At 36.8% G+C, this 22,875-nt stretch overlaps 1 protein-coding gene across 7 annotated transcripts in view; it reads left to right on the forward strand.

Annotated features, from left to right (window-relative positions):
• Positions 1 to 22,875, forward strand: part of tbc1d5 (TBC1 domain family member 5) — a 298,355-nt gene that overhangs the window by 22,289 nt on the left and 253,191 nt on the right. Inside the window, exon 1 of one of the 7 annotated variants that reach the window (XM_008112726.3) lies at positions 7,837 to 8,887. The exons of 3 other annotated variants lie outside the window; for them this stretch is intronic. Coding sequence is in view for 3 of the 4 variants with exons in the window: in XM_008112729.3 (XP_008110936.2) it covers positions 9,368 to 9,404 (37 nt within the window). In the remaining variant the exon portion in view is untranslated. Of the gene's footprint in view, positions 1 to 7,836; positions 8,888 to 9,148; positions 9,405 to 22,875 lie in introns of those variants that run through there. 3 more of the 7 variants (XM_008112729.3, XM_008112722.3, XM_003222166.4) reach the window with 3 other exon arrangements.

Consider the following 22,875-nt stretch of genomic DNA (forward strand, 5'->3'; position numbering starts at 1 on the left):
GATGCATAAACCATGTTGACTGTGATTTTTTTAACACCTATGGTTGAATTTTCTATTATTTTCCAATGATTTTTATATTGTATAGCCTAAGAAGAAAATATATACTGAAACATTTTGGCATAGTTTGAGTTATACTTTCTAAATTAAATTAAAGTATCTCCAAGAATTCTTATTTTCTGTTTGAGGATTTTTTGGGCTTTATTTTAACCTTTTAATCTGAAGTTGAAACTCTCTAGTGCAAAAGCTACTCTTCACAATATAAAAACCCTCATTGGAAAAGGCTGTTACTGCTTCTCTTACTTCCTTGTAGTATTATTAAATGCTTCCTGAATGGCATATTATGATATTTACAGGAGTAATGTAAGATATTTCATGTACTGACCGTTAAAATAGCTACTTAATGGCAATGAAAGAGCAACCAAAGGTTTTATTAAAGAAACAAGTTATTTCACATCCCACCCTAATTTAATCCTCTATTATTATATCTTCTTGAACAAAATAACTGTGTTTTGCATACTGCTTTTTAATGATTTGAGGATTTTCAGTGTTAGTAATTTCAAAAAAGCTAAATAATGATTTCTGCAGCTTTATTCAACAACTCCAGGGTTGAAAATAATTTCAAATGCAAATGCATGTGTTCACATTTAGATTTGTACAGTACAACTTAATTTTTCTTTAAAGTAGCTCTGTTTTCACCCACCTGTCCCAACGGCTGTTAAAACAACTTACCAGTTAAAGTTGAAAAAAATAATTGTGTCTTGGAATGCAATAGCATTGTCTATATATACAGGGCGAGCTCCACCATTTTTCAGTTGGGTCGTGGTGTTCAAGGGGGGAGATCACTCTGTATCTCTCATTGTCACTTCTCTAGTGCTAGCTCTAGTAGCTACTTGGGAATAGGAACACTTTTGGAGAATTACTCTTTATTTTTCTTCTGCATTAATAAATTTTATTAGTTTAATATCCTTAGTCCTTTTATTTTACTAGCAATTTCTCTATGGAGGAATTGGTGGGTGGCGTACTTTTGAGGAGGGGCGCTGTGAGTTTAAAGTTTTTATTTAAGTATTTTAATTTTTAGGGCTTTTTTGCTTTAAGTTTTAAGTTGACTGATTGTGGGATAGGTTTTGGGAATAATAATAGCTTGATTCACTTGAGTTATCATGGGGAGAATTTCTCCAGCCCAGTCTTCTGATTTCTGTCTTGCACAAGCAGCCTAAGTCGTCCCCCCCCCCCAAAAAAAAAGCCCTTTCACCTCTTTGACTCCCAGTCTCTTTGCTATACCTTTCCCAGCCCTACCTTCTGGCTGGTGTGTGTGTGTGTGTGTGTGCCCTGCACCAGTCCAGCAGCCTCCTCCCCATTTTTTTAAAAAATTACCCCCAAAAAGCCTTATCTTGTTAGTTCACGTCTTTAACTATCTCTTTGCAAAGCCAGGAGCTTGAGCCTATTTTTCCTCAAAAATATTTTAAAAACACACAACCCACCCCCCCATTGTTACGCTTTCCCCTATTTGTCTGGTTTGTGTGTGCTTGCAAAAGTACTGCAGTTGCGCACACATACACTCTTAAATCTTTATGAAAGTTGGCAGGAATGATGCCCTGCTGCTGCTCCTGTTCTGTTGCTTTGGAAAAATACCGGGAGATTCCTTTTTGGTTTTTTAAAAAGGGGATTTTATTGCAGAAACCTTAAGAATTTCCTAAAAATAACCGGATGACCCAAACTTTGTGAAACTTAGGAGGCTTACAGTGGTAAATGTGCCCTCCAAGTGTGGCCATTTTCGTCCCTATAGTCCTAAAAGTGGTGGAAATTCTGTGTAGCTAATTTGATAGATCATATCAAATTTATGCTGAAGAAACAAAAAGACATATGAATTATTAAACCCTTATTGTTTGATTTCTGTACTGTGACCATGTCTTTCTGGTACTGATGAATTTGTTATGGTTGTATTTGGCTGAATAAAATATATTCCAGTTATATAAAATGTATGTGTATACATACATATATACACATATACATATGATATCAGAAAGAGAAGTATTGAATTTTTGGGAAACTTGAAGATATAACAAAGCAAGGAAGAGAAACATCACCAGTACAAACTTTGAAAGAACATCAAGGAAAATGATATGAGAAGACTTTATTGATGACACAGCCCATGATTATAAACTAACAGTGTCAAGTTGTGGCATAGTGTCATTCTAAGAAAAGCCTGAAATGTGATAAGAATCTCCCAATGAGTTCTGTTGTCAGTGTGGTTCCAAATGAGAGTTGCAGACATGCCGCTAAAGTTTATCTAATGTTGACAATTTCATGGCATCCTGAATCTTCGTCAGTTGCTTTGTTGATGTGGTAGTATATTTGGCACAAGACAGCATTCCTTCTTGTTGTACTGAAATTTGTCTTTATATTCCTAATGAGTCAGTTGTCTTTGGCAGAGTAGTTGTCCCCAGTTTCCATTCAAGCTAAAACTTCACTAGTATATTAAAATACATAATGCTGGAGGGTATGCCAGAAACTTGGTATGAATATTGCTGAATAAATAGGACACAGGATTTGTAGAATGAAAGTTAAAATAGATGGCTCCATTTGTTTTCAAAAGAAGAAAGCAATGTTTGTCACTCAACTATTTGAGCCCATTGTGAAGACAACATTATATATTAAGAATTGCAAAATATGTTTTGCTCATTAGAATCATTTTTCAGCTGCTCAGCGTTTAGTTGTGGGAATCCTACAGAAAGTTGTTGCAATGACCAAGAAAAGTGAATGGATGATCTGTTTGAGTTTCAAAAGGGAATTGAAATCTCTGATAACTTCTTGTATCAAACAGACGACCTGACTCTGTACGCTGTTGTTGTTGTTGTTGTTGTTTTTTAAAGTAAATAAGGGTAAACATTTGTTCTTGATTGAAGTAGGTGTCCCACGAGGAGAATGTTTTGGAAACAAGTCAAGAGGAAACAAAATGAGCATGTGGAAGTTTGTTATGATATGGACATGTGGGCAAAGTCTTGGCAGCCAAGGTGGACGGATAATATGGTGATTGAAATACTCTTTTTTTTTTTTTTGAAAACAATAAGGATTCTTGTAGTATAAGCTGGTGGTATATGTTTTAATGACAATATTAAAGATTTTTGTTGCTTAAATCAGCAAAATCATTTTATTAAATAACTGTGTAATATATCCAGGATAAAATTGATATTCATGTTGATTTACTATAGGTTTTTTCACTTCCATCCTGTTTGTTCAACTTTTCTTTTGTGTGAATATTCAGCTGTTTCTTGCTGTGATTGTTGTTAATTTTTTTACTTATATTTGTTAAAAATATTTCATTTATGCCACTCCCTTCTTCAGAAGAGCTTAAGAGTGGATTAGAGTCTGTGTAAAACCAGCACAGCTAAGATTATAAATTAACAAATATCAAAAGAGCAAACCAAAATAATAAATTACATATCTCTAATATCACCATTATCTAAAACCACATATTATTGATGCCTGCTGAAATGCAACAAAAGCAAACCAAAGCAGGCTTCAGGCATGAAACGTGACAATAAAGACTGGAAGTACGACATTTAAAATTTAATTGATTAAGTTGCAAGATTTCTAGCAGAATCCTATGGGAGTTAATTCACAAATGAACCCAACTGTAATTTACTCCCTATATTAAGTGTATGTAAAGATGTAGTCTTCAAACCTTTTTCATCAACTACATGAGTTAAGTGTCCCTTATCCAGAAATCAGCAATGCTCCAGAATGAAAATATCAAACATTTCTGAGTTCACTGGATTAATTATGAAATTATATGATCTATAATGTGGTGTGTTTTAGAAATGTTCAGAAATGTCCTTATATGTTTTTTTCCTGGCCACAATTTTTGTTCCTATGCTAATATGTAGGAACTACCACCATTAATTAACATGTGGAGAATTTCAGTTTGTGTTTTCTAATGAAAAAATTATTGTTTTTTCAAGAATATTGCAAATTTTAATAGGAACACTGTCTACAATATATATGAGACATAGTAACATCATGAGTGCAGGGCACAATTAATTAACAACTGTTGATACACAATTAATGTTAATTAATTAATTGTGCCTGATCACCGTCTCCCAATGCAGTTACTATACTCCCAACTCAAGAATGGAAAATGGAATGTTGATGGACAGGAAAAGAGATTTAAATATGGGCTTAAAGCTAACCTCAAAAACTGTGGCATAGACACTGAGAACTGGGAACCACTGGTCCTTGAGTGCTCTAACTGGAGGTCAGCTGTGACCAGCAGCACCGTGGAATTGAAAGAGGCATGAATGGAAGGCGAAAGGGAGAAAAGTGCCAAGAGTAAAGTGCATCAAGCTAACCCTGACCAGGACTGCCTTCCACCTGGAAACCGATGTCTTATCTGTGGAAGAACATGTGGGTCAAGAATAGGACTCCATAGTCACCTACGTACCCACCGCCAAGACACTACACTTGGAAGGCTATCGTAAGCAGATAACAAGGGATCGCCTAAGTAAATAAGGAAGCAAGCTATGCACTGATGACATTACCATGTCTCATAGATATTCACTGTTGTTAGGCAGTCCACTGAAGTTTTTATACTTTTATTTAGTCCCAAAAACTTACTTGGACTCTGTGATTTTTTTATATTTCAAGTATTCTTAGATTTTGAAGGGGTCTTCTGAAAATTAACTACTGAATCTATTATCTTACAACTATTGTTCCAGCCCAACAATAGGTGCGTTCTAATTTCCATGGTATAGGCAACATTTTTTAGGGTCTCATGTACTTCATCTGTCACTTGCAATCATAACGGTTCTAACACTGTGTGAAGCAAATGATAGAAGAAATCCCACCACATCCTGACCATTTCAAAGAAGGACAAGTACATATGAGCAAATCATGAGCATCTGTCACATCATTGAAAAATTTAAGGAGTTGAGTCATTCATTGATCATGTGCTTCATTGACTATGCAAAAAAACATTTGATACCATCTGACATGACTCTATAGAGGATACTTGCTGACGTTAGGATTCCAAACTATCTCATTGAACCTTTTTGAAAGGATTTTATTTATTGCTGACTACAAATCCTTGTTCAAAAGTAAGAATTTTGCCATACAGCAGGCCAAAAGAAATGGTATATTATGTCATCAGCAATCATAATATATCTTGCAATCTTTTAGATCTCTGGAAGAATATGAAATGTGCTGGAATGTCTTCAAAGTATCATGAGAGATTCTTTATACATACTGGCTGGCATCCTCTTCCTGTGATTGTGAGATCAATAGGAAATTGGTTGTCTGTAAAATGCACGTGAGATAAAAATCTGTTTTCCATGTATTGCACTAACTTTAGTTTCTAAACATTTTCCAGGATCAGACACACACACAGCATTTCAAAGTACAGTGAGACCTTGGTATTCATGGAGTTGAGACTGGTCACCTTGGTGCAGTGGGGTCCCCAAACTTTTAAAGCGGAGGGCCAGTTCATGGTTCCTCAAACTGTTTGGGGGGGGGGGGCTGGGCTTGAATTGTGTGCAGGTACTTGTGTGCTCACCATGCATGCATCGGGTATGCATGAGGAAGGTTCCAGATGATGGTGCTTGGAAATAAATAAAATTATTGTTGTTGTTGTTGTTATTATTAATTACATCTTTTCCAAAGGTCATTGGATACATTGTTTTGTGGAACAGGTAGAGTTGTTATTTTTAAATTTGACTTATTTTTATTGGACATAGGGCAAATCTACTCAATAAAATTAATGTAGTTTGACAGCACTTGAATTGCCATGGTTCAATACTACAGAATCATGAGTGTTGTAGTTTTACAAGATATTTAGCTATTTGCCAACAAATTCTGGAGCCTCACCAACTACAAATCCCAAGATGCCAAATCCAGCTTGCCGCCTTATGCCTGCAAGGCTTTCAATTCCAAAACAACATAGTTACGTATATACAGTTTTACAATGACAGCCAGCCCTTTGAAGACAATCGGAAAGCTGATGTGGCCCTCAATGAAAATGAGTTTGACACCTCTGGTTGGACCTTGAAGTTCCTTAAACATTCTGATATCTCATTTTTGAATTTGTGTGGTTCCATTTGGCTATATTCTTGTGGTGTTTACCACATGAATTCACAATATAAGTAACGGTGAATTTAAACTCCATTACCATCCTTGAACCTTCTGAGCTGAGACATAATACATTTCAGTGTTTTATATACAGATATATGCATGAATATGTAAGCTTTATAGGCATATGTGTAAAAGAGGAAGGGGAAGAACCTTAATAGTGTATATGGAAGGAATGATAAATGTGCACATTTTGAGAAGTCTTGCTGTTATGTTAAGAACTCTGGTTATCATGTCAGATTTCGGCTGAGAATACCCAATTCAAATATTTGTTTAGCTGTACAATTCACTGGAAGATCAACACTGCTTATAAGAATAATAGAATATATACAAATGCAGAATTCAAAATTAGGCACACAATATTTAGAATTAGAACAGAAATTGGGCATTGGTTCTTCCATGAAAACTTAATGAAGCAGAACTGGTATAATTTGCAACACCTGTTCTGAGTTGTTTTTTGGTCATGCTGAAATGGAATGGAATGGAATTTCATTACCTATTGAAACGTATTGTTTTGACTTGAATGAAATAGTAACTTCCTTGAACACAAAAGGTTTGGTATTCCATGTAAGTTCTCGTTTAGCCCTGAGCTGCAAAGTTACAAGCAGGTTTTATCATTTTACAAAAGTGTGTGCTGTGTATTTATACCCTGCCTTTCTCCTCATGGGGGCTCAAGGCAGCTAACACTTCACACTTGGCAAGTTTAAAAGGTGCAATACAAAAGTTAATCAATTAAAAAGTAATTCAATAGTAGCAGTGGGGTAAAAAAATTATAATACAGTAAATATACTAATATGGCATTTAAAACTCATATCCCACCCCCAAATCCCAAAACACAACAGGCCCTGTCCTGTTCTTTCTTCACATTCTGTTTTCCCTCACAGGGATGTATTTAACTGCTGTCCTCTACCACTTACTATATACTGTTTGAAAAAACTGACTAATTTTGGTGTGATGTGTACTGTTCTTGGTGTAAGTTATTAAAGGGTTTTTTCCTTCAAGTTTGGTCAGAATTACGTAACTCATAAATGTACATCCTAGAACTAATTATTTATTATATTTATTTATACCCTGCTTTATCTCCCCTGAAGGGGACTCAGTGGCTAAATACAGGAAGTTTGCAAGTTGCAAACAAGATAGGTTCTGTAGGTTTGTTCTTAAATTCAATTTGTACGTAAGTTGAAACAGGTACTTTTTAAAAGTGTAACTCCAGCCAAAAATGTATGTTTAAGCTTTGGATAGCATAATAAACCCCTGTGGTGTTTGTTTTGCTCTCTGTGCCCCTGTTCAGAAGATTTCACCTTACTTTCTGGCCCTGTAATAATAATAATAATAATAATTAATAATAATTAATAATAATAATAATAATAATAATAATAATAATAACTTTATATACCACCCTATCTCCTCGAGGGACTCAGAACGGTTTGAAAAGGATTTTGAAAAAAAAAATCAGCTTGTTGTGGAAACAAGGATTGGTGAAAAAGCTTCAGTGGAGACACCTTTTTCCAATGATAACTCTTCCAGGAGTGAATTTCCCTTCTGAGAGGTAGATTCCTCTCACTTCCTGTTGTTTCAACCCTGTTCTTAACTATGAGTCAGATGTTTGTAACTCGGGACTGCCTATATAATAAAATCCAAATTTTATTTGGAAGTATCTAGAGTCATTGACAGACCAGGTCCCAATTCTTATTATAATTTTTGTTGGTTCCATTAGATAAGCTATGGTGTAGGTAGGTGTCTGTGATCAAGCATGTAGATGTACTGTATTATAACAGATTGATAGAAAAGGAGTTTCTTGCTTTATTTTATATTGATGCTATTGAGAAGTAAATGACTGTATTGATATTAGTGAGAAAAATGCTCTAGTAATTCATATCACAACTATCATAGTCCATTTTTCATAGGGATTATTTATTTCATTTCAGATTGTATTATCATTTGATGAAAACCCTATTGATTAGCCTTCACAGGTTGACAGAGCTTTTCTTCTAAGCACTTAAAGTTTGAGCTGTCTCAGCCCCATAGGACTTTTAAAAAAGCTGTTAGCACTATGAAATTCTTCTTCTGAATGTTTCCAACAGCTTGAAGCCCCTTACAAGAATGCAAAATATTAGCATGTTAGTGTCATTAACCCCTTTAGTACATTTAGTAGCAAAAATAGCTTTTATATAATTGAAATCTACATTGCCTTTTTTTTGTATCTGTGTATTTTTCTAATTTGAAAAAAAAGTTATCCTCTGCTTATAAACAGATGCTGCGTCGCAATGCAATACATTATGTACCAAAAATGATCTCTGTTTTAATCATAGATGCTGATTTAATGAGACACACAACCAGCTTACATGAAAAATGGATTTAGGGTGTGATTTCGTTTTCTGTGTATTTTCACTACATAATGGAAATATGGTACCTTGTGCTTTAAATTGAATTGTGCTGAGTAGAAAGTACAGCACTTTCTTTTTAGTTGTGGAATTAGTAGAATGATCTGTTACCTTTTGTAATCATTTGAAAGAGAGAGTTAGTTCATTTTTTTTAGAATTCTGGTGTCATTTAAACAGAACAACATTGGAGTTATTCAGAAGAAAAGAAATGAAATATTTTCTCTTTTTTCCACCTTAAGTCTGTTTTACTGCTTTATCAATCTCTGTCAATTTGGAATGGGTGGGGGATCTGTTTATATTCATAATCAAGACAATTCTCTAGGATCACTGCAGACGGCATGCTCATGAATTGGAAAGCCAGGTGTGCTAACTTTGCCCCTGAGGTATGAGAATATCTTGGATATTTAAAATACTCTGCTTTTCCCCACAGCTGCTGCCCCTCCCTTGATTTTAATTTTGGTATGTAATCTTTCTTTTAAAAGTTGTGGGTTTTTTAAGATATTCTGCAAGTCTGCTCTTTATTAACAAAATGACCTTGGTTCTCTTCTAATAATGAATTTGTTTCAATCAGATGCTTTAGATGCAGCCAAACAGTACTATACTTAAGGAGTAAGTGTCTTCATATTGTGTTTTTTAATTCAACTGAAACCAGCAGAGTTAAATGTAGTTTGGAAGCACAGGCAAGAATTAATGATTGGAAGATACAGAGTTGGTAAATTATTTATTCTGGCCCCAAGGAAGCTGAAAAGCTGAGTGAAAGACTAATAAATCATTTGTGGTAGTGCTGGTTGTCACTTCCAATTATTTTAGACGGTTTTGTGATAAACTGCAGCACCTGCTAGATATCCTTCCACCATCCCTTGATGCTGGCAATGCAGCTTGTTCAGTCTATTATCAAAGGCAAGTTTATCTAAACTTTCTACAGGTTAAGGGAAGAATTGCTGTTTATCTACCTACCCTTATTTTTGAAGATTTCTTGAGCAAGTGCAGTATATGATACAGGCATTCTACATTTCTGTATGCTGCTAGCTGTTTGTTTAGAACTGTTTGTAGACCTACCCAGAAGTGTACTGTTTCGCTTCCGCATTTGGAAACATTTATTTAAGACTAAATTTCTTAATCACTGTGGTTACTCCAAACTGTTATGTGTTATCAAATTTGCATGAAACTTGCCATTTCAGTTACATAAGAGCTACAGCCATTTTTTTTGTAGCAAAGAAATGGTTGATCCTTTGAATAATTATGGATTTGTTAGGGATATTTTCAGATGGACAATTCCAAATACCGCAAACATGAAAAACAAATGTATTTTCCCTCATTTTTGTGAAGAAAAAAACAACTGAAGGAGCAGAGGAAGAAAACAAGGTAACATATAGTAAACAATGACATCTATTCCCATGAGTTAAGAAAGAACCAAAACAGAATCCTAGGTCAGTGTGCAATAAAAGCCTCATATACAGACAACCTGTTAGTTTTTGTTCAGATATGGTTATATCAAAAGTGGGTGTCATACAAAAAACCATTTTATTATCCATATGGTGAATAAACTTAAGTATGCAGTCATCCATTTAGTACTCATTAATTGTGTAGATGTTGATATATTTGGAATGCCTGTTTTTGCCTGTAGCTAAACATTTAGTTTAGTTTTTCACAATATGTTGTCAAAGGCTTTCATGGCCGGGATCACAGGGTTGTTGTATGTTTTCCAGGCTGTATGGCCATGTTCTTGAAGTATTCTCTCCTGACGTTTCGCCCACATCTATGGCAGGCATCCTCAGAGGTTGTGAGGTCTCTTTTTCACAATAGATAACAACCTTGAAATTCTTCTATTTGAAACATAGGGAATCAAATTTTGTTAAAATAAATTCAGTTCCACCCCCTAAACTATACATAACTATTCCTTTATGGTTTTGTTTGAGGACTGATTATGGTGCTGTTTGTTGACTGTATTGAGTGCTGTAAAATGACACTGCATTATATGTTTCATGTGTAGCAATAGCGATAAATCCAGTCTGTTTGAATCTCACTTATATCAGTTTAAAAGCAATCAGTGTGGGGTCTTGAGCAGCACATCAATGCTCTGAGGCATCATCATAGAACATTTTAAATAATGGCTAACTTAAGTCTTGTTGAGTTTATGGGAGTGGAATACAACCACCTTAGTCTGAATCAAATCCATGTTCTTTTATATGCAAAGCCCAATATGCATTTTAGTTGAAATCCTGATGTATGTACCATAGTTGTGATGCTATTCCTCAGAGCTTAATCTCAAGTTGACTTTGATCATCCAGATAGCTTTTAAGTATGTGTGTCAATAGATTGCCTTTTGATGATAGCATCTTCCTTGACCATGAGTATCCATGGGATGGGCAGGGCATCAAGTGACCTGTGGTTCAATTCATATCTGTGATGGTAATCTCAAAGAATAGCATGGCAGAGGGAGGGGGCATTGTTTCTCTATCTTGCAGTTGTGCTGGTAAACATTCACATGAAGCTATTGGATATAATTATTAGGGGATTTAGAGTATTTTTCCACAGTTATGCTGCTGACATTTGCATATTTCTTTATGACCTCTGCATCACTTGAGGCCATATGGGGGAAACACCACTCTTTAGATGCAGGCCTTGCCTGGTTGAGGACCAACAGACTAAGAGTAAATCTTGGTAAGAGCAGAGCCTCTACATTTGTGTATTTTCTACATCCTGGAGAGAGGTCCATTACCTGTTTAGAGCAAAGTTGAAATACCATGCAGCTAGTGACCTAAGCAACAAATAGGTATGAGTGAATTCATAGGGGAATTTCTCTAACAATACTATTGCTAGGGCTCCATAAGGTGAAATGACATCAGGAGATGGTGAAAAATCTTTGCTGGTACCACACAGTCACTCTTCCCCATTTGGATTTGGGCTCAAAGACCTAGGCAAAGTATGGGTGTTTGAATACTTTAACTCTGTCTTCTAAGACACTTTTTTTTAAAAAAAAAAATCATAAAGTTGTTGATAATGTACACACTTTAAACTACATGGAACACAGATTAAAATAATCACTAAACATTCACTTGCTGTGTTATGAGTCTTATATATAGAGTGAATGTGAGAATTTAGTATTACTCCTTCCAGTCTTCCAGAAATCATTTGGCCCTTTACAAATCACTATTTCATGAACTATCTGGCTTGCAATGCCACAAGACTCTTATCTGACATGTTAAAAGCAACATCTTCCCCATGCTCTTTAATATCTACATGAAACCGCTGGGAGAGGTCATCCGGGGATTTGGAGTTGGGTGCCATCTCTGCGCAGATGACACCCAACTCTACTACTACTTTCCACTGAATTCCAAGGAAGCCCCTTGGGTTCTGGACCAGTACCTGGCCTCTGTGCTGGGCTGGATGAGGATGAACAAGCTGAAGCTTAATCCTGACAAGACAGAGGTCCTCCAGGTCAGTCGCTTGGCTGATCAGGGCATAGGGTGGCTACCTGTGCTCGATGGGGGTCGCACTCCCCTTGAAGATACAGATCCACAGTCTGGGGGTCCTCCTGGATTCATCGCTGATGCTTGATGCTCGGGTATCGGAGGTGGCCGAGAGGGCCTTTGCACAATTAAAACTTGTGCGCCAACTGCGACCGTACCTCGTGAAGTCTGACTTGGCCATGGTGGTCCATGCCTTAGTTACCTCCAGGTTGGATTATTGCAATGCACTCTACGTGGGGCTGCACTTGAAGACGGCCCGGAAATTACAACTTGTCCAATGATCGGCAGCCAGACTCCTAACAGGAGCAACTTACAGGGAGCGGTCAACCCCCTTGTTCAAGGAGCTCCATTGGCTGCCGGTCATTTTCCGGTCCCAATTCAAGGTGCAGGTAATGACCTATAAAGCCCTAAACGGTTTGAGACCCGTCTACCTTCGCGATCGCCTATCCCCCTATGAGCCTGCACGATCTCTTAGATCTTCAGGGGAGGCCCTCCTCTCATTCACATCACTATTGCAGGCTCGGCTTGCTGGAATGAGGGAGAGGGCCTTCTCTGTAGTAGCCCCTTGGCTCTGGAACTCCCTTCCTAGGGAGATCAGACTGGCCCCAACCCTGTCTGTCTTTATCAAACAGCTGAAAACATAGCACTGCCAGCATGAGTTTGAATAACCACCAATTTGACAGACCCCTACAACTGATGCATACTTTCCAGCATTTTATTTTCTTCCTATTTATCCTACCCCACATTATCCCAGCCGTCTCTCTGACACTTGTCTATGCACTTTATCAAAAGCCCTTGGAATTATGTATTTTCTTGCACTCGACCCTTTTATCCATAGTGGTGATGTTGATATTATTGCCTTAACTTACTTGGTCATTCTATGTTTTATGATATGGTATGTTTTTAACTGATTATTTTACTTGATTGTTGTACTATTGTTATTAGTTATTGATATGTGTTTTAATTTGTTATTCTTTGTTTCTGTTTTGAGCTTTGCCCCCTGTTAATCGCCCCGGGTCCCTCCGGGGAGATGGTGGCAGGATAGAAAAATAAAGTATTATTATTATTATTATTATTATTATTATTATTATTATTATTATTATTTTATTATTAGATAGAATACTTGACTGGTTCATGGGATATACAGTGATTCTGGTCTGTTGTATAACTTTTTAGCACCAGACATTAACGACTTACATTTATAGAAAAATGACATTCCAGATGGAACTTTAATATAACTTCTGATTGAGCTGGGTGTCCTTTTAGAGTCCCTTAGCATCTGCTTTGGAAACATGTATGGCATTATTCTAAATTGTCACCAAATTAATCCACCCTCAGGGCAAGATTGAAAATTCTTTTTTTTTTTTTTTTGTAAATGTGTCATCAATAGCTTCTTTTGCAGTACTTTACATAACCTTGGATAAATCTATTTATTGGTTAGATAACTGCAATGGGACTTCCTGTAGTTCCAGATTAATAAATATAACGTGCCAGTAAATTTTCAAAATGCTTAAATTTCAATAAGGTGTGTGTGTGTGTGTGTGTGTGTGTGTGTGTGTGTGTGGGTAAGAGAGAGAGACAGAAGCCTCAATTGTAGGTTTTGCTGCTGTTGTGTGACTTAAAATCATTTCTGACTTTGGTGACTCTAATGGCAAATCTACAACTGGTGTTTTCTTGATAAGATTTGTTCAGATTGGCCATTGCCTTTCTCTCAGGCTGAGAAAGTATGAGAAAGGAGGGGCATCCAATGGGTTTTGAACGCTGAGCAGGGATTTGAACCCTGGTCTCCCAGATTCCCAGTCTAATACTCAAACCTCTAGACCTCTCAGCCTTTTTTTTTTAATAGTAAGTGGAGCTGCTTATTCCAGTTTGAGTTATATGTGTTGCTCTGCTATTCTATTTCTTCTGAAAGGAAACACATCAGTTTAGGAGAGGTATGAAAGGAAGCTTAGGACATTCAGACAAGATAATTACGCACATTGAAATATGGTCATAAAAATAGGTTGAAAGTTGAATAGCTGTTAGCCCCAACTTTCATTCATAAATCAGAGTTGAATTTTCCTTACCTAATTTTTACTTGCTATCCACTTCGGCAATGTTCCTCCCTTAGATTTCTTTCTCATTTTCTTTCCAAATACTGACTTTAACCGAAGTTTCCTTTGTATCTCCAGCTTACATCTCCGCTTTCTTAGGCCTCTTACTTCCTGCATATATGCTTCACTTGAGCTTTTACATTTTCATGCCTCTTGCCTTCTCTATTCCCTTAGGACAAGTACCTGATCTTGTTCCTCTATTCTTGGGTTTTGAATGCTCCTTTATTCTTGTCCCATTATTCGTGGGTTTTGTATGCTGCTACTTCCAAGATAAGTTTTTTTTTTTGGGGGGGGAGGCATTTGAGCAGGTTCCCAGTAGACTTAAAATGGCCAATTTGCTAAGCAGAAAAAATTGTCATATCAGCCAAAACATAAAAATGCCTAACGTTGAAAGACAGTGAGGGCAAATGTTCCTCTTACAGTACTTCTCAGAAGGCAGCTTTTTGAAAAATTACCCTTATGTGCTGCTTGTTCTTGCAGACCCCTGTTTGCAAAATGAGAGAACCCTCTGTTGCTTTGTTTGTTATGTATTAGAGCTGGGATTGAAAGAAACCTGTATGTATTTTGCAGGGTACAGAAAACAGGTTTTTTCTCCTTTGTTGGTAATTACTTACCCTCATGTTTCTTAACAGTTCAGATCACCCATATACAAACACACAGTACATTGTTTTCCTAATGCACTGCTGAGTGTAATCTACAGGTGTAACTTTCTGTCCATTTAATCTGCAATCTCCATTTTGAGACTGTGGGCACATTTACACTACCCACTTAGTGCAAAGGGCAGCTGAATCAGATCTGTGGCAGCTAAATGGTGCATAGAGCTAATCCAGGAAAATGCAGGTCAAAGCTGTTTAACAATGCTAACCAAAGATGTGGGTTTCTTGAAATTATCCCGTAGAATCTGGAGGAACCTGTGACTTTGGGCCATCAGTTGGACCAGTTCCAAAACGGAACTATCCACAACTCTTTACATGACCAACCCATGTTTCCTGGGCTCAAGTGATGTGGGAACACAGGATGGCACTCACTGTCCCCCCCCCCCAACACACACTCACCATTCTCTTAATCACGTCAGCAGCAGGTGCAACATGGGTCATGCCAGTCGCTCATTGCCAGGAGTGATGCTGGCCAGAATGATGAGATGATTGGAGAAGGGAGGGGAAGAGGAGGAAGCGATTCTTCCTTTCCCCTGTGCCCCCCCCCCCCCACTACTCCAGCACCTCAGCTGATGTCACTCATTCAACGAGTAACCAGCACAACTTATGTTCAATACCCTGGCTGCCACAACAAGGAGAATGGAAGGAGATTCAAGGCTGGCCCTCCTCCAACAAACCAGGTTCAGCCCCACAGGATGGTCAAGACTCCCTCCCACCTTTACAGCAGCCGGGATGGTGGTGGTGTAAACTATCCTAAGAGTGAGCCAGTGTTCGCCATGCCAGATCAGCTGTGGGTTAAGTGGTCAGTATAGAACCATCCTGAGTTTAAATTCAGACCTCATAGACATGACTTAATCTGGGGACTTTTCCATACTGTCTGTCCGTTCATTGATATCACCTGCTCTGATAAAGAGATCTGGAAAACCTTAAAGATTTCATACTTTTGGTGCAATTAGGTTGGTTCTAAAATTAATCCAATCATGAATCTTGTTTTTGCTTATAGTGTAGTATGACCAGTTGTGTTTTGTTTTTATTTTGTCTGGAACATTTTGCATTCAGCCATTCAGATCTGAATCTTCCATCAGATGAATAAAAATTTACACCACCTAGATAGGGATGGTAATTTTACATTCAAATTTTATTTTTCTCTTCCATGTAGTGCCCCAAAGCAAGATACAATACTATATTTCCATCAACAGAAGATCTCTGTATATTGTATATTGGATCCAACCCAGTGCCTTTTTACACTTATAAAATCATGTTTTTGTCTTCAGTCAGCTGGGCCTCTGTTCATCAGAGGTAATGCTAACTATTGAATACAGAAGGTAGGAAGAATATGAAACAAGCTTTACAATGGTAATGCGTTATAAAAACCTAAACCTTCAATGAGCATTGATTCTTTTTTGCTTTCTTTGATATGATAAAATTAATTTACAGCATGTGCATGCAACCAGATGTGTTATCCCCACAAGACTTAGATTGCATATTAGCTTCAGAGTTTTAAAAAATATATTTAAGGTTTAAAGAAATATGGAGAGCTATAACACAAACTATAGATTTGTATAAGCCTTTAAAAAGTTCAGCATTTTTATTATCATTAGTGCTTAGGAAGAAAGCAAATCTTGACTTTTATTTGCACTGTGTAATATTAGCAATCTTAATATTAAATGATGAACAATCAGGTATATATTTTAGATAAAATAAAATACTTTAAAAAGTTAAAACCTATTTTTTAAAAGAAAGAAAATGAACAGAAGAAGAAATGTTAACTTGTAAATTTTAAATGTCAGCATGACCTATATTTGTTTAGGGATGACATATTTGTCATTCTGATGATGTTTTCCCCAAAACATATTGTTGACAGAATTTTCCGTACCTCCCCATTTATTATGGTAATAGCATAGTGGATGTCATTTGCTGGCAAAATTCTCTGTGCCTATTACTAAATTGCACACATTGTACATTTTGTCATTCTCCTCTGGAATTAATACATTTCAAAGAATATTTCTAATGTTTTTTTTGTTATTTATCACAATACAAGTTAATTGTATAGCATATTCGTGAATCCTGTCTTCCCAGAGTTATTATTTATTTGTTATTTTATTTATATATAGAAAGTTGATTATCCCTTACCCAAAATGCTTGGGAATTGAAGTGTTTGGGGGGGCATACCTATATTTCTGTTTATTATTATTATTATTATTATTATTATTGTTATTGTTATTGTTATTATTATTATTATTATTATTATTATTATTATTAACTGCATTTCTATACTGCTTTTCTCACCCGTTGGGGCGGGGGCTCAAAGCGGTTTACAACGTAATAAATGGCAAAATTCAATGCCTCACATATGTATAAAAATATATCACATATCTAAATCAAAAACATAGCTGTAGATTATACCATTAAAACTACAAAAACATCAAACATAGGTATACGGGTGAAACATGTTATTTCAGCAATTAAAATAAAATAGGGCCTCAGTTCTGCAAGGAATGAGTTCCAAGAGCTGAGCCAGAGGCAACAAAGAAAACAAAGCGGCCTCTTTCCTCAAAGCCCCTGGTGATGGTACCTTCACTCCCTTGATGGTCCTCTATACATAATGAGATATTTTGTACATACTGAGATATTTTGGAGATGGGACTCAAATCTAAACACAAAATTCATTTATGTTTCATATAATACACATAGCCTGAAGGCAAATTTATAAAATATTTTTAAATAGTTTTATGCATGAAACAAAGTTTTGTGTCAGTATCTCAGCCACCAATATAGTCAGTTTCAGAATTTGTCATATTTTGGATTTAGGTAAAGGTAAAGGTTTTCTCCTGACATTAAGTCTAGTTGTGTCCGATTCTGGGGGTTGGTGCTCATCTCCATTTCTAAACCGAAGAGCCAGCGTTGTCCATAGACACCTCCAAGGTCATGTGGCTGGCATGATTGCATAGAGCACTGTTACCTTCCCACAGGAACAATACCTGTTGATCTACTCACATTTACATGTTTTTGGACTACCAAGTTGGCAGAAGCTGAGGCTAACAGCGGGAGCTCACTCCGCTCCCTGGATTTGAACCGCCAACCTTTTGGTCAGCAAGTTCAGCAGCTCAGCAGCTTAGCCCGCTGCGCCACGGGGGGGGGGGGCTCCTATTTTGGATTTAGGATAGATGTGCCCTCCATTTTCACCCCGATAACCCTAAAAATGACAGAAAGGAAAGCCCAGGAAGCCCCCCATTGCTGCCAATGGACCGGATCTAGCCACATTTCCGTCTGCAGACTGAAAACGGCTATTCAGCCGGCCGCAAAATCAGATCCGGGAGTCCACTGAAATTCAGGTAGCAGAAACAGATTGAGGTTCAGCCAAAATGCATATGCCTAGTTAATATGATTTTTAATCTTTTATACACATGGTGTATACAAGCCAAAACCATAACAACGTGGGCTGCCAGTAACAAAGCACAAAAATGTAATGGATTTCAATGATGAATATCAAATATTATTATAAATTAATACATTGTTTTCCCTTCAATCCATAAGTAATTTCTATGTTCTCTGCACATTTGAACCAGTGATACACAATTTTGGAAGCGTAGAGGACTTCATTAGCTCTCCAGGAGAGCTTGAACGGCCATGCCTCCAACACACTTCCTTAAAAACAACATCATTAACTCCTTCTCCCCCCCTCTCCTCCTCCCCTAAATGCCATTTTCAGCATGCTTTTAGGCCAGCCTGAACCATTTTAAGCTCAGTGGAGCCCCCCTTTTAAGATGCAAAAATCTCTTTCCATTTACTTTCCATTTACTTTCTCTTATAAAAAAAACCTCAAAAGCATTCTTGAACTGAAATTACCCCAGCTAGGGCTTCAAATGTGGTGGGAATGCTATCCATACCCTTAGAGGGTTTTGGGGTCATTTTTGAGGAAGGGGGAGGGGGGAGACTTCCTTTAAAAAAAAAAAAGATTGACTCCCTGGGAGCCACAAAAATGACCCTGGGGGAGCCACACATGGCTTGCACTTTGCCCATCCTGATTTAAACATATATTGACCGAAACATGCTACTGATTCTTAAATTGCTCTCCTTGTTCAAAAGGCTATAAAATGGAAAGCAGCTCAAAAGTACTGAAATGTTTGTGCGTGTCAGTGTTGTTTGTTTCTTTAATAGGAAAGAATGTCAGGATGACACATAACCTGTAAGTCCTTGCATATTATTCATTGTTATAAATTCCATAGTAGATCTTGATTTAGTTGGTAACCTAAGTAGATTTGTATATCCCATATTTCTTCTCTGAGAAGTAATGTATTCCACCAAACAAACGATGCCAAGTGATAGTATTTAAAGCATTTCAGATAAATAAAGTAAATTGACCTGTGTACTCTTACCCCTCCTCCTCCAAAGTTAGGTTGACTAGAGAAAAGGTGTCTTGAACTGCTATTGTAGCTGCCTTTTGAAATAACTCATGAGTATTACCAGTTCCTGACAGCTGTAAGACAGCCTCTGGGCATCTTGCTAAAATTTCAAATATAATTATACAGTACACTTCCTTTAACAAATGGTGTTCCCAGCTATAATTATAAGAACTTTACTTGCCTGTAGCCTGTTCTTTATCTTAGTGGCCACCTCCATATGGCTACAGGATAAATCTGTCCACTGGGGTTAATAATCTTGGCAAAGTAGAGAGTCTTCATTTTAACTTAAGGCTGGATCTACACTGCCATGTAATCCAGTTTCTGAAACCTGATTTTCTGCTTTTTACTGGATTATATGAATGTACGCTGCCATATAATCCAGCTCAAAACAGATAATTTAGATTCAGAAACTGGATTATATGGCAGTGTAGATGGGGCCTGAGATAGTATGATAATCTTTCATCAGCTTTGGACCACTTGGAAACTAATCAAAATTCTAAATATATATAGATAAATCTACTTGTAATATTTAGAACTACTACTTTTTGCGCAAATAGACAGGAAATAAGGTAATAATTTATAAGAATTGGTAGCAAAAAATAAACATATGACAAATAATTATATATTCTTATTAGTTACCCCAACCCTTGCTCTACCGTCTTGCAAGAAAATGAAACATTGAAACCCATTGGATAGACAGATAAAGGCAGTCTGGGCATGTTGTGGTGAGGATGGAGAGAAATGGCAGATAAGACTGGGTTTTAATAAGATCTGGAGGGGTTTTTTTATTTGTGTAAATTCTAAAGAGGAGGTATAGAAATTATGTTTGTTAACATTATATTGCACCAGGCCTGCACAACCTGCAGCACTCCAGGTATTTTGGACTTCAGCTCCCAGAATTCCTGATCATTCCTGAATTAAGAGGCCCAAACACCTGGACTGAAGGCTTTCTTCCAGTAAGGGATCCAGTGAATGAATTAATAACATACAAATGCATTGGACATCTGGACAAAATTTTAGGGTTTGAAAACATCCAGCTCTTGAACCCTTGGGTCTGAGCTCTATAGCTTTGATGTCTAACTGCCTGGTCTCACACATTTTCATTAACGTAATATAAAATATTTTTGATAATAGAAACTCTAGGAGATTCAGAGAGTGTCTGGTTAAGGAAGCAAGCTCCACTGCCCCCCACCCCTTCAGTACTGGCAAGGCATATTGTAAAACTAAGCAAGAAAGGTTGATATAGCTGTGAAAGGCCCAGGGTGGGAGAAAGAACTCTTATCTGTTGGAGGTCAGACATTACAACAGTCATACTGGCCTCAAACAGACAAGAGTTCTTTCTCCCACTCTGGACCTTCCACAGATATATAAACCTCCCTTGTTTAGTTTTCCAATATATCTCACAATCTCTGAGGATGCCTGCCATAGATGTGGGCGAGACGTCAAGAGAGATTGCTTCTGGAACATGGCCATACAGCCCGGAAAACTCACAACAACCCAGTCCAGCCATGAAAGCCTTCAACAACAAATTTCACAACACATTAGAAAGATGTTTAAGCTTTCAGTTGCTTCATTTTAAACACATGCACACTAAGATATAGTTTTAGTATAGCGGACTCTTAAAAATAAAAAAAATTCAAAGACCTTTAAAATGTAGTATATATGTCAACAACTATTGTTGTTACATTTTTCTAATTAAAATCAAACAACTTAGAAACCCATTTCTAAATATGCTGACTTGAGAGTATTTGAATAAATGCAAGAATATGAAATATAGTGTTTAATGCTTGCTTTGGTAAAATGGCATTATAAGTGATAGTTTTCAGTACCTTAAAATATGCATTTATGGTTGAAATACATTTAGGATAAATAGTGCTCAACCAGCCTATTAAAATAATTTAGTGTCTACGTTGTTTGTTTTGAGTAGGAATTTCCCTACAAAATAATTGGTTGACACAGTTTGACCTTAATGCACAACTACAGTACTTAATGAACTGACGTGTGGAATAAAGTTTTGATAAATAAGGCAATTTCCTTGAAACCTTTAGAAATCTTCCTGAGGTCTCTTAGTGTTAGATTGACATCTTTTCATTCAAAAAGAATAAGTGAATAATTTAAGGGTATATTTCATGTCATATAAATAATGGACTTTTCAAAAGTTTTGTTGTTTGTTGCTTTCATATATATCTTCAATGGGGGAGAAAGTTGTTTTTTAATTCTTTGGATAACTGGGTAGAAGTTATAACGATGTTCGATATATTACCAGGATGGATACAATTGTAATGCGCTTGGCACACCACAAACTGGTTCCAAGATCGGTATTACACTTTCTAGATAACACCTTTGGTATAACATGTTTAGTACATTATATTTGGAAAGTATCCTCTCTCTGCCTCCCATAAGAAATTTGGAGCATAAATCATTTCCCCATGCTAACACAAATCATAGACTATTCTTGTACTTTAATGTCCATCCATATAAAATACCAGAAGTCTGGAGATAAGTATTATGTGATGCAGGTACTGTTTAACTAGTTTTGTTTTGTTTTTTCGTGTCAGGAGCGACTTGAGAAACTGCAAGTTGCTTCTGGAGTGAGAGAATTGGCCGTCTGCAAGGATGTTGCCCAGAGGACGCCCGGATGTTTTTAATATTTTACCATCCTTATGGGAGGCTTCTCTCATGTCCCCACATGGAGGTAGTTTCCAAAGGGCTATTGAGAATTGAAGATGGTATTATTACAGTGAGCAGTATAAACTAGATTTTTAATCATTAGTATGACTTTTAATTACGGTATATTGAAAAAATAATGATGTGACCTTAAATCCATCAGCCAACGAACAAGGTCATATCATTACTTTACATTACATTAGTGGAATAGGACTTCCTGTCCCCTTCCTATCTCCAGATGCCTGAAATCTTATCTGGGCATTGGAGAACCTGGGGGGCGGGTGCATAAGGAAACGGAAATTATTTTCCTCCTTTGAACAGAAAAGCAAAATCATGAAAAAAATTCAAATGTACTGTTCTAAAATCATTTGTAGTTCTTCATGGCAAGTATATGGAGAGCATGTTGTAGTAATTGGTCCAAAAAGTCACAAGAACCATACATAATAGTAATTAACTACTTATTTTCATTTCTGTATGAGATTATATTCTGTCTTTCTCCTGATAGAGAACCTAAAGTGGCTTACAACAAGCTAAAACAAAATAAAATTAATATCTTATTGTCGAAAATATATTTTAAAATGATCAGTTGCACTAAAAGTGCAACATTAAGGCAGTTAAAACACTCATTTAAAAGATATAACACACACACACACACACACATATACATATGTGTGTGTACATAGCACATCCCCTTAAAATACTCTTCTGCTACAAGCCTTAGATTTTAGTGGGAGTCTAACCCTTGTTGGCACAGACTGAATCCCTATTCTCTGAGCTGTCTTCCAACTAAGCAGGATCATCTTTGTCTTGTAAGGACTGAGTTTACATTTGATTACCCTCCTCCAGCCCACTATTGACAGTGGACACTGATTTAGTTCCAAAATAGCTTTCTTGGGGTTAGATGGAAAAGAGAAATAGAGTTGAGTATTATCAACATGCTGGTGACACCAAATCCCAAAACTCTAAATTACCTCTCCCAGCAGGTTAATGTAAGTATTAAATAATATGTGGGATACATTGAGCCCTGAGATATCCACAGGCCTATGGCTAGTATCAAACATGAATCCCCAGTCATC

Source organism: Anolis carolinensis, chromosome 6, assembly GCF_035594765.1.
Source record: "Anolis carolinensis isolate JA03-04 chromosome 6, rAnoCar3.1.pri, whole genome shotgun sequence".
Classification (NCBI taxonomy): Eukaryota; Metazoa; Chordata; class Lepidosauria; order Squamata; family Dactyloidae; genus Anolis; species Anolis carolinensis.